The sequence below is a fragment of the Trachurus japonicus genome, chromosome 16 (assembly GCF_045865225.1).
Source record: "Trachurus japonicus isolate A0001 chromosome 16, Traja_1.0".
NCBI classification, from domain to species: domain Eukaryota; kingdom Metazoa; phylum Chordata; class Actinopteri; order Carangiformes; family Carangidae; genus Trachurus; species Trachurus japonicus.
Genome location: NC_140922.1, coordinates 10,623,427 through 10,635,715, shown reverse-complemented (window position 1 = coordinate 10,635,715; position 12,289 = coordinate 10,623,427). Strand labels below are relative to the sequence as shown.

The following is a 12,289-nucleotide window of genomic DNA, read 5'->3' as shown; positions in this document are numbered from 1 at the left end:
GAACACCGCTCAGTGATGCGGCGCGCGGGAGAGGCGGGGGCGGGGCGCGCAAGGAGCAGAGGGGGGGGGGGGGGTTGATCGTGGTGGTGGCGGAGGGGGTGATATGGCATACCTCTGAGGATCCACAGCTCAGCTAACGATGCCAGTGTCTTCCCCGCACTAACTCACACGTCACTATATAATATTCAGCGCTCTCAGGCACTAACAGAGTGTTTATTGTGCCCAGATGTGGCTTTATTAGCAGCTGTGTCAGAGGTTATTGCATCTTTTTTTCTTCTCCCTTTTATCTGCTTTATCTTTAATATCAGCCACAGGCCAAACAGTAGAATCTACCATGATACAATGGTGCTCATCATCAGGCAACCAAGAGGACTATGTGATCACATCAAGCTAAGGTCTGGATTTTCTGACAAAATATGAAATAATTTGCTGCAAAAAATTAATAATTTAGCATAAGACAATGAAGATTTAGACCATGTAACCTGCTTGAACCCTTTGTGTGAATAATAATCTTCACCATCTAAAAGCTGGTGGGTTATTTGTCATTTCTGTCATGCTCTCATCCTCTTTCCATTTCTGTCCCCCGCCCCCCCCCTTCCTTCCACTTATATTTTATTGAATGTCCAGCGTTGTTTCCCCCAGTGAAGACCAGTGAAGTGACCTCTAATCTGCAGTCACAATGTCAAACACTGCAAGAGAGGAGATGATGAAAGTTAGGGAGGGGAGGACAGAAGCGGGAGTCGCCAGGTAGAGGGAGGTTAAGACGAGCACAGAGGGTTAGGAGGATGTTTGTAACACGCTTACAGAGCCGGTCGTGATGAGGAGAGGTTTCAACCAACAGTTTTGGATGCTGAGGTGCAGAGGGAGTGAAGCAAATAAAGAGGGGCAGAGGGCTCCCACAGCAGGAGGGAGGGAGAGAAGGGGAGTCAAAAGAGCGTGGGAGGCAGGGAGGGAGGGAGGAAGGGAGGGAGGGATGGATGGATGGGGGAAGAGTAAACAAAGTAAACAGGAGTGCAGGATGGAGGGAGGAGACGGTTGCCGTGGTGACTAAGAGAAACCAGAAAGCTCCAAGAGGAAATGACCTGTTTCTCCTTCATTTTGTCTATTTTCATCACTGACACACACACAAATGAGAATATACATGCACACACGCAGACACGCCAATACAGACACATACACACACTTGAATGTACATAGCCTATACATGCACATGCAGGCAAACTCTTTCACAGTAATGTCCTCCTCTCTCATGCTATCTTTACACTCTCCCTCTCTCTGTACAGTCCTCTCTACCTCTCCTCTGCAGTGAATGAGCTGACCTGACAGTGCTCCTCCTCTGCACTGAGTGCTGTGAGTCTCTCTCTGAATTATTTAAAAGCTGGGACCCCCACGAGTGCTTGTCTTCCCCTAACAACCCCCCCTCCACGCTCTCTCTCTCTCTTCTTTCCTCTGTCCCTTCCTCTCTCGCTGTCATTCTGTCTTTTGGTGGCTGCAATTACTTCCTGTGGCTCTGTCAAATCTGGGCAACACTTTGATTAACAACATACAAATCTGATCCATGAATCGCTGGTTTATAGCGAACGACTAAGACAAAGTCTTTTGGAAACAAAGTTGATTTCAACATTTCTAAGGCACTCACACTTTGAACATTTCAATTTTATGCTGCTTTTTACTTTTCTCAGACAAGACAGACTACTGTATTCTCCACTACACTACACTTATTTAACATCTGTAGTTGCTTATAAAGACTTTTTATACAAAAACAAGATCATCTTCTAAAATATGATGTTCTGAAGTAGATTTACCAATTGAAAAACAAGCAAAGTAGTTAAATCACCTTGACTAGCTGCTAAAGAAAAATTCTGCTCTCATTAATGCATTAGTTATACTATAAACATGTTTAACAATATAACACAAACAAGATGCTGTCATCCTGCTGCATAACTAATACTAAGTTTTCAATACAATTTATGTGACCTGTTAAAAGCAGCATTTTAATTTGTGTTTTTATGCTAGTGTTTCTATTCTTTAAGATGTGAGAATTTACACTTTATAAGCTCACTCCATCCAGAATTTAGGTGAGAGAAATTATGCATATCATTGCTGTCCTGTGACCCCCCCCCCTCCCTCCCCAAATGTCAACTTTTCATGAGCTGTTAAAACAGCTCTGTTTTCAGCTCTGTAATGATGTAGTTTTCAGACACTCGAGTGGGTTTTAATGGTTAGTTCATAGGAAGTAAGCTTACATGAAGGAAAATATAATCTTTTGGTTTGTCTAAAAAATAAAACAGAATAAACCAAATCACCAAACTCCAAGATGCATGTGTTTCACAGGACAGCTTTGATTTGTAAAACCACCACCACTCAGACAAACAGATTGTAATACTGACTGTAACCTTCCTAAAAAACAGACAGAATCGAGAATTATGTGTCTAAAACCCCAGGCTTGTTGTTTATTTTGACCTACTTTGTGATTTAATTAAGAGAACATAGAGGACAAACCATCACAGATCACACGGATGGAGGGAGGGTGATAGTTAGTGGTGTCTGTTGTTGTGTAATATTGCCATTTGTGACACTCTGAAGGCCAAGATTAGATACGGCTCCTCGGCCGCAAAGTCTGGATTCAAACCCATGCAAAAGTAAACGTCTGCTTTGCTGAAGTGTCTCTCAGAAAGACATATTTTCACTGGTGTTGACCGCATACTTTGACCCCGTGGCGCGAGTCATACGACCAATTTAGTGCCAGAAGAAACCGGGCTGGACTGTGAAGTGACAGTACGACGAGGAACTGATTGCGTTTGCTCGGCGTTACATGTTGCTGCTCTCCATTCACAAACCAAGCAGGTTATTTTGTGGGAGAGCACATTGCTACTATGGCCACAGTTATTCATAGCTCTTTTTATATTGCAGTCTGTCTCTCCTCCCTCCTCTCATTCCCCGTAGAGATGGCCCTACCTCACTCTAACTAATCACCATGGCAACCTGGTAATCCCTGAACAGAAAAATTCCGACTCCCTTTCTCTCTCTCTCTCTCAAACACACACACACATGCACACACGCACACACGCACACACACATAAATGCACACATGGATGCACTCACGGGCACATTCACGCTTGCACACACACACACACACACACACACACACACGTGCACGCACACATCCTCTCCCTCTCAGAGATACTCATGCAACCCAATACACTGGTGTTTACTGGTAAGACATATCTTACCACAAACACACGCTTCCATGCATCATTGTGAGGATAAAGCCTCTCTGTATTTTGCGAGATGCCTCGTGTGTGTGTGTGTGTGTGTGTGTGTGTGTGTGTGTGTGTGTCAGCGAGGATTTATACTTTTGGGTTGTGTGAAGAAATGCTATTTGTGTGTACACTATTTGTGTATGCATTTTGCATATGTGCTCAGGTTTGTCAGGATATCTTCACTGTAAATGTGCGAGCGCATGCACGTGTGCATGTGTAACTGAAATTGATTTCACACTCAGGTCAATGATTTTACTGCTACAAGAGAAAACACAGAGATTCACTCTGGTTTTTCCTCATCTGTGTTTCAGCGGCTTTTCCTTGAACCTTGCTTTGCTTTGCTGCAGGCACGTCTATTAATAACACGGTTTGACTTTAGTTAGTATGAATTTAGCTTTATTTTCTGAATAAATGTTTTACAACAATAATATACAGCCCACATCATTGGGTGGTTGATGTAAAAAAAAACAAAAAAACTGACAATATCAAACAGTCACTTCATACACTCATCATTTATGCATACAGTAGGTACATTTTTAGCTTCATTCACAATAAGATACCTTTTTTTTAATAAAATTCCATATTTAGATTACAGTGAAGGCACGTAAATGGGCCAGATATTCACGTATTCATTTGCACTCTAACACACACTTAAACAATTTGGCTAGCTGGATACTGTAATGTTATAAGACCCCTCCCTCTACACTACTTCTAATCATCTAATCAATAAAGCTCTTTCTCTTGACAGACACAGTCGTTGGAAAATCAGCCTGATTTTCAGGAGAGATCAATAGGTTGATTGACGTGTCAGATGGATGAACGAATATACTCCAATCAGGTGTATTGATTCTACAGACCAAGACCTAACGGGATGGAAGGGTGCTAATTGATGATGTCAGCACCTCTGTGTAAGGGGAGGAGATTATAGGCCTCTCCACTTACTTCAAATATGATATTGGCTATAGTAAGTGCAGTGGTTTATGTGCATCGTTGCAGGTATTACACAGATCAATGAGGTTTGCATGGGGGAGAGTGGGTCTTTGGAGTCAAAGGACAAAACTATGTGTGTGTGTGTGTGTGTGTGTGTGTGTCTGTGATCATAAAAACATTCGGTGTGGGTTGTGTGGTAGTTTTTCTAAATTTTAGCCTCGAATCAGTCAACACTGTTACAATAGGATCAGTGTTTACTGTAGTGTCTGATTTTGACCACTAGGTAGCGCTTGGTAGAGGTACAAACAACCTACTCAGGTGGTACACAGGGCAGTCCAAAGCAGCATCTCTGTGTGTATCTATCTATGTATACACACATATTCACATGTTTATGCATATGTCTGTGTGCATTGGTTCATAAATGTGTCATACATGTTTCTGCTTATGTCTGCGCATGTGTGCTTGTGTGTCCTGTTTGTCCGTCCTTTACGCATGTTCAGTGCGGCCGGGCCACAGCATGCTGCAGGGTCATGTGCTCGGCTCCAGTGAAAGGCAGTCTGTGTGTGCAGTAGTGGTGGACCAGCTCAGGGATACTGGAGAAGACACAGCTACTCTGATCCAGAGTATAGCCCAAGCCCTTACTGCTCTTAGTCTGGGCCACAATGATGTGCACACAACTTTGACTGGTCCTAAAAGAACAAGGCAGAGGACAGAGAGAAAGACAAGACAGACAGAAAACTGTCAGTAACGACAGAACTGAACTGCACAGGATGCTGGAGAATGGAAACATAATATACATGCCAGAGTTAAAAAAAAAAAAAAAATAGAAAGAAAATAAAAAATGTTCTCTCTTATCTATCTCTCCCCAAATGAGGCTGTGCATTTACTGGGTTCAGTGGATGTGTAAATGGGGTTAATGATGTGGACTCTCAAATGAATGAGCAGTGTACAACAAATGTGCTCTCAGGCGCGTGCGAAGACACACACACACATACTCAAGACACACACTCATATACACACATGAAAATGGCACACAGGATTTCAGCCTTTATCCTGAGAACCTGCTAGTGTCGACTCTGCAAATGACACACATTCTCATGCATTAGCTGCAGTTGCTGCTACAACGGCGGCTACTGTATCTCCTTAATCTCCTTAAAGTAATGCCTTCAAAATAGCAAAAATCGTACTTAATCGGTGTGGAATACAATACAAAATGTGAGTGAGCACCAACACCTAGACATACAAAAAGGCATGTGACATTCAGAAATAAAGAAGGAAGAATCTTGAAACATTTTGATTTCCGGGCAAAATGTTTCACACTGTCAATATTGTAGCTCAGCTGTAGAAAAAGTGACATTGAGAAGTGGCAAAAAAGCAGCATAGATAAATACATATACATGTTGCTTTTTATGTACTGTGCTCAACAAACACACACACACATCGCCACACTCACTTCAGAGCGATGGAGTACTTGCTGGTTCCTGATTCGCTGTCTCTCACCAGGAAGCTGGCTTCCCTGCAGCGCTGCAGCTGAGCCTCAGCCTGCTGCCGACTCACACTGCCATGGTACCAGCTTGGAGAGAGGAGGGAAGGGAGGGAAGGGGGAGATGGAGGTGGGAGGCAATGAGAGACTGCAGATCATTGACATATAGCACAGTGACATATGGACATAAGTCAGATGTCAAGTTAATGATAGGTGATGATGGCAGGAGAGAGGGAAAAAGAGAGAGAGAGACTGACAGAAGGAAAGAAACAGGCCGGCAAAGATTTACAGTGTTCATAAATCAGACGGACGGACTTATATGTTGTGGAGCGAATGAGTTAACAGTGTTAAAGGTGAACTTGAGAGGAAAATGAGATGAAGTGGTCGTACCAAGTGTGCACGGCCGTGCGGAGTGTCAAGGGCGGCCAATTACGCCACGGCGGTGCTGACAGTGGCTACAGGCGAGAGCCAGATATAAACAGGTTGTATGTGGCCTCGATGCTCAGAGGCAAAAACACACTGTCTGGCATTCAGCTTCAACATGAGAGGAACAGAGCGAACATGCTCTGAGCATGTGCCCCGCAAAGAGGAAAGGCCACAAGATGAGGAAAAGGTGGTTTACAGTGAGAATGAGTCTGACTCTGTCTATTCAATCAAGCCTTACCTCAAGGGTACGCCTCCCTTCAGCACTTCTATTCAGCACCTTTAGGGTTGCTGCTGGCTTGTGCTCGCAGTAATAAAGACCCAATTTCACTTAAAAATTTCTTAAGTGCCAAGTGTAAAATATATATGAGATTTCGGCCAAGAGGGCTGGCAGCGTCTGCGCTGTGTTTGACACTGTGAGTCACCAGATGAGATATTGAGGTAATTCTGCCTGATTGCTTTACAACTTTTTACACAGGGAAACTGATTTGTAGCCAAAACGGAGGAGGGTGCTGATCTCTGAGCACTCCTTACAAACAGAAGGTAAATAAACATTGGGCTTTTTCTACTATGATAACAAACGCAAGCTGAGCAACGCAGAGAGGCGTACAGTGGAATAAAAATAGCACTGAAGTTTGCAGAGTGTCTGAGAAATGTGCGGTTAATGTTGATAAGCACAAATAATACGCAGACGTGAGATAAAGGCGACCAAATGTCTCGACCCCCATCTCATTTGTTTAATTCCCTCAATCCATTAATCCTGTTCAAGGTGGTGGTGGGCGCTAAAGCTCATCCCAGCTTGCAGCAGTGGGTGAGCAGCAGCTCACAGATGAACAGGTAAACAGAAGAGAAAACACTCTGTAGTCTTTGTCATATTTACTTTGAAGTTTCCAGTTCACCTAACCTGAATGTGTTCACACTGTGGGAGGGAGCTGGAGCACAGGATCCTGTTACTGTACCTGTGCAAATCCACTGTGTGTTTTTCACTAGGACTTGTGTCATGTCACTCCTCATTTGAATAATTCATTCTGTATTTTCTCCTTTTATTATCAAATTATTTTCTAAATAATAAGAATTTATATAGCGCCTTTCAAGATACCCAAGGATGCTTTACAATAACACAACAGGAAACAGCAACAGACACAGACAACCAAATTAACAGACAAAAGCCTGCAAGAACAAGTGCCTTTTCAACATAGATTTAAAACGGTCCAGCGTTTGTGCTTGGCGCAGAGTCAGTGGGAGCGAGCTGCCACACTATAGGCCCTGTTGTACTGTAGTTGCGCCTACTTGTGCGGGGGATGTTGAGGAGACCCATGTCAGCAGACCGCAGGTTCCATGAGGGATGGTGCACATGAAGGAGGTTGGTTAAATAGCTACTGAGGGGCAAGTGCATGCAGAGATTTGTAGGTGAAGAGTCAGTGAGGTCTATTCAATGATGTAATGAATCCTATGCATGGTTTGTCATGTTACACATCACATATGCAACATTTCACACCTCCTCCCTCTACACAAGTACGTCATCTCCCTCCTTACCTCTGCTTCTCCAGCGGCAGACTTGGGTCCACTTTGGCTACGTCCCCATCCAATGGGGCACAAGGGGAGGTAGGGGACGGAGGGGAGAGTTTGCTAGGGCTGGAGGAGGGTGAGAGTTTGAGGGTGGGGAAAGAGGGAGATGGAGGTGTGAGAGGGGAAAGTTTGAGAATGGGAGAGGAGGGAAAGGAGGGAGAAGAAGATGAGGTTGAAGAAGAGGAGACAAGTGTCTTATGGTTCCAGTTCTTCTGTCTGAGGGTGTGTTGTTGTTGTTGCTGCTGCTGTTGTTGCTGTTGTTGCTGCTGCTGTTGCTGCTGCTGCTGGCGGGTGGAGGTTGAAGCGTTCTCTTTGGCGGGAGAACAATCCAGTGCCTCAAACTGAGCTGGAGGAAGTAGGAGAGACAATATCAACCTTTCATAATAAAACTCTATCAAAGATACCAGATCTACCAAAGTAAACACATGTCTGGAAATTGATTCAGCAGGATTGTTTAGTTTCCTCTCTAAAGCAAACATAAAATTGTTGTGGCATTACTGTACAAATAAAACTCATGGCATCCTTCCTCCACTCCCTACACCCCCACCCTTTCCACCCTTCCCATCATCCCTTTCTCCCTTTCTCTACCTGACAGTGCTCTCACAATGTCCTCTTTTCTCCACTCCCAGGGCAACTCGTACTCGGTGGCAGGACGAACGTCAGACTCTGGCCGGGTGACAGGGATCCACACCCCCTCACTATCACCTTCCAGTCCTCCCTCATACGGCGTGTCGTAGATATTGGGAGGCGTGGGCTTGCCCTCTTCTCCCTTCCCCTCTCTGTGGCCTCGGTCCAACAGAACACACACTTTCAGGAGGTCTTTGGAGCCCCGTCTGCGAACCTCTGCAGCAGAGTGGTCATGAGATTTGTTAATAATATTGGATTTTCACTTACTGTTTACAACAACACAGAAAACTTTGCATCTCCCAAAGGACTCACAATGGTGTCACCTTCTCTTGTTAGGATTTATTTTTTATCTATACTCACTAGAGAGTATAGATGTATAAAGATATATGAATAAACAAATAGCAAAATAACCACTTTGTGTTATAATGCAGTTGTGAGCTCCACAACAGTGAGGCCTTTGATGACTTGGCTTTTTCTTTTCTTTTCTTTTTTTTTTACATGTAAAATGTTGATGTTAAAATTTAACTAACTTTATTAACATTCACCTAAATTCACCTCACTTCTTGCAAGCTTCTCAGTATAAATTTGCATAATGAGTCTGTCACATATCCAAAGGGATGTGTGATATTCAGTGTGTCCTAATCACCACTGCTGGAAACAGAAAAAGGAGAATGTCTTCACTGAGACTCATGCAAAATTAAGTAAAGATAAAGTACACTTTTAAACCCACATTTAATTGACTTTATGGTTTGGCCTTTTAAGTTCATCAATCACATCAAACTAATCAGCACAAGATTTCGACAGTAAATTAATACAGCATGGTGCCCTGGACATCTGCATTTACTGTACCTACAGTATTTCCCTCTGGTCATTGTGTTTGTTACGAGAACTTACTGCATTTTTAGGAACTTCACTTGTTGTGTTTCTTTGCTGTCCAACAGGTAGCCTGTATATGTGCGCTATTGTGTGACCAAACAATGGAGGTACAGGAAGAAAAGGTCAACACAACTGCTGATTGGCTGGATGACCAGGCGACTTCCTGGCTGCTGGGAAGTGATTGGGCTAGGGGCAGTGGGTGAGGGGGGGGGTGCTGTAGATTTTGGGAAGGGTTGAAGGGGTCTTTCAATTCTTTTTCACACGTAAAAAACCATAAAGTATTATGTGTATGTGTGTGTGAGGGGGGGCATTGGGGCCAACTTCCTATCAAGAGAATGGGGCAAAGGAAACAGAGGCAGGAGACAGGAAGTTGGAAGAGGAAGCTGCACCCATTGTCCCTGCACAACACTGTTCCTATAGCAACCGCCAGCAGGGAGGGAAGTCAGAGAGAGACTGAGGGTCTGACTTGGCTCGATGTCCCTTTTTAAACAGCCCTTTAACAGGAATGTGAGCTGGTGTGAGTGCACAGAAACTGAGCTAAGATGTGTAAAGTGTCCCTGGCTTGCGTGTAATTTATTTATCAAAGGTCATATGCAAAGTGTGTCAAGGGGTAAATAAATTATGGCAGCAGACAAATTCCAGTCTGACAATTATTTCCTTATGTGGCATAATCAGTAGAATGTGCAGTTCAGATTTGCTTTGGATATATTTTGTCTCCGATGGCAGTTTCTGAGAAAACACACTAGTTCCAGCTTGTACTTGCTGAAGCAGATGATCAACCTTGACCTCACCTGTGATGATGACCTGGGCATCATAGGGCTCCATGTACCCATCATTCACCCCGGCTCTCTCAGCCTCTCTCTGCTCCTTGGTTTTCTCTGCATCAAAAGGATCTGCGTAGTCTTCCAGGATGATCAGCTGTGTGTGAGATGGAAAAGACAGACAGTCAGAGGGCACAACGCTGGTCTACTGCCTATGATGTTACATTTACCTGGAGACAACAGAGCAGGCGGGGGGAGAGGGATCTGATCCACTACAATGCATGTGTGGGTGTGTGTGTATGTGTGTGTGTGTGGTGTCCATGACTGAGTGACAAGAAATGGAGGGACAAGCGGAAATACTTGTGCAAAGAGGTCAGTGCATTGTTTGCCTGTTTGATGTGACACAATGTAGTGAAACTGCATTGTGTTCTTTTGAGAGTGATGGAAATTGAATACAGGGTTATGAACTAAGAGGTGGGGAGGGAAAACACAAAGGAGAGCATTGATCTCAAGAAACAATGAAATTTGTTTTTTGTTTTTTTTTGCACTGTACAGTGTTAAGTTTTAATCTGTATGCTGGTATAGCTGTCTCTGTCTTGGTTTGATTCTAAATAAACAGCAGATGAAATGAAATATAAAGATGAAAAGTGATGGGCTACATGATGGACTCTCCAGAGGTTACTCACCGCTGTCTTTATGTCAGACCTTCCCTTCTCGTTCTCAGGCAGCTTCTGTTCACTTATCCCGTTGAGTTTGGGGGTCTTGTCTTGTTTGTCCACCTTGATCATTCTGCTGATGTACGCTTGCGCCAGACTGGAGGTCCTGACCTGGCGGTTCTCATCTGATGGCCCGGTTTCGATCTTGGAGTTCTTGCGACCTTTTCCATTTGTGAGACTATCCCAGACTGTCCCACCGGAGCCGCCGTTGTTACGACCCAGTTCAATAGCAGAGTTCTTCCTATTCCTCCCTGCTAACAAACCCCCCACTCCTCCATCCTTACGCTGGCTTCCCTTCAAGCTATCTCGCGAAGGTTTGGACCGAGTTTGTGGACCAGACTCGGAGGCCGAGCGGACCCTTTCGTTTCCATTCTTCAGGTTGATGGGGAAATCTCTGAACCATTTTGCCATGGCTGTCGAGGTATTAACGCTTCTCACAGATTTAATATCAAACAAATGCTTGGTCTTTTGCCCCACTTGAACTAACTTTGAACTGCGCGCAATAGCTCCAGCTTTACGCACACTATAGCCTACTTTTACGCACGCCTCGGTTCAAACAAGTTTGCTATAAAACTGTGAGGATATCTAAGTAATCAATCTGAGCAGATACCACTTTATGTTGCTGCACTGCTTCCTAGCGTCTGGCACTCCGTGACAATCAGAGAACTTCTGGTGCGTCTTGGAGATCATTGGCCAGCGTTGCTTTGTTGCTGCCACCCTGCACCTGCAGTAACAACTATCCCTGCAGCTTGAAAAGTAGCTTCTGCAGAGCGTAAACTCGGAAGAACTGGAAGTTTTTCTTTGAACCCAGTAAAGATCCCATTCCCGGAGCGTGAGATGGTGTGTCGAGTCTGTCGACTAGGCGAAGGCGAAGTGATGAGATGGAGAGGAAAGTTAGTGTGCGCAGACAGTGGGATGTCGCTGGGGTTTGGGGAGGGGCTGTGTGGACGGGGCGGGGATAGTCAACTCCACAACTAAATCCTTTGAAAGTCTCCAAACTTTATCAGTAGGCCTATGCTGGACTGACGCCAACAGACCCCTGGCAACAAGCAACATGTAGGACTCACAATCTGACAGATATTGCACAATTCAGGGGGGGGGGGGGGGGGGGGCTGAAATCAGGAGGTGAGTGGACCACAGATATGCTTTTTTCAGCTGAAATCATGGCAACAACCTGGAGACATTTGCATTAAATAAATCACTTATTTCTTTATGCAGTTACTATTATTGTTTGTATTAGGCTATGTCGGAATTAAATTAAATTAAATTAATTGATTCATTACATTAATTGCATGATTGATTATAAAATTCTGAATGCAAAAAGATCAAACTACCTTCACGTTAAGCTTCATGTTCTTGGAGGTCGTGCACTTGTTGCAGGGATGTGGATCTTTTTCCCAAGGCCCTGATGCTGCTGGTCCCCCAGCTTGTATATGGGTACGCCATCTACTGGTAAATCTAAGAAATAAACACACAGGGGCATCAGTGTGTATTCAACCCCGGCCCGTCACTGGTCCGGAAAGCGTTTCCTTTATCTGTGTCATACCAGTAGCTTTTTTTTTTTTTTTTGTCTGGTAACTGGAGTAAAAACTATCTTCCTTTTGTTTTCAGATAAAAGGTCTCAAATTGGTCCAAGACAAT

At 44.2% G+C, this 12,289-nt stretch overlaps 1 protein-coding gene across 1 annotated transcript; it reads right to left on the bottom strand.

Moving 5' to 3' along the window:
• Positions 1–3,642: 3,642 nt before the first annotated feature.
• Positions 3,643–11,538, bottom strand: she (Src homology 2 domain containing E). Its single transcript, XM_085801267.1, has 6 exons — positions 10,619–11,538; positions 9,963–10,089; positions 8,257–8,511; positions 7,636–8,014; positions 5,647–5,766; positions 3,643–4,882 (listed from the first exon to the last, which is right to left on the bottom strand). Exons 1-6 carry the CDS (start codon positions 11,057–11,059, stop codon positions 4,690–4,692), a joined length of 1,515 nt encoding a protein of 504 aa, XP_085657393.1. The 5' UTR covers positions 11,060–11,538; the 3' UTR covers positions 3,643–4,689.
• Between the last annotated feature and the right edge of the window lie 751 nt (positions 11,539–12,289).

Excerpts from the sequence above, each read along its gene's own strand:
- she (XM_085801267.1), bottom strand. The coding sequence starts at position 11,059 with ATGGCAAAATGGTTCAGAGATTTCCCCATCAACCTGAAGAATGGAAAC. Across the intron at positions 10,090-10,618 it reads GGTCTGACATAAAGACAGCG|CTGATCATCCTGGAAGACTA; the intron begins GTGAGTAACCTC and ends TCTCACACACAG. Across the intron at positions 8,015-8,256 it reads CATTGTGAGAGCACTGTCAG|CTCAGTTTGAGGCACTGGAT; the intron begins GTAGAGAAAGGG and ends TACTTCCTCCAG.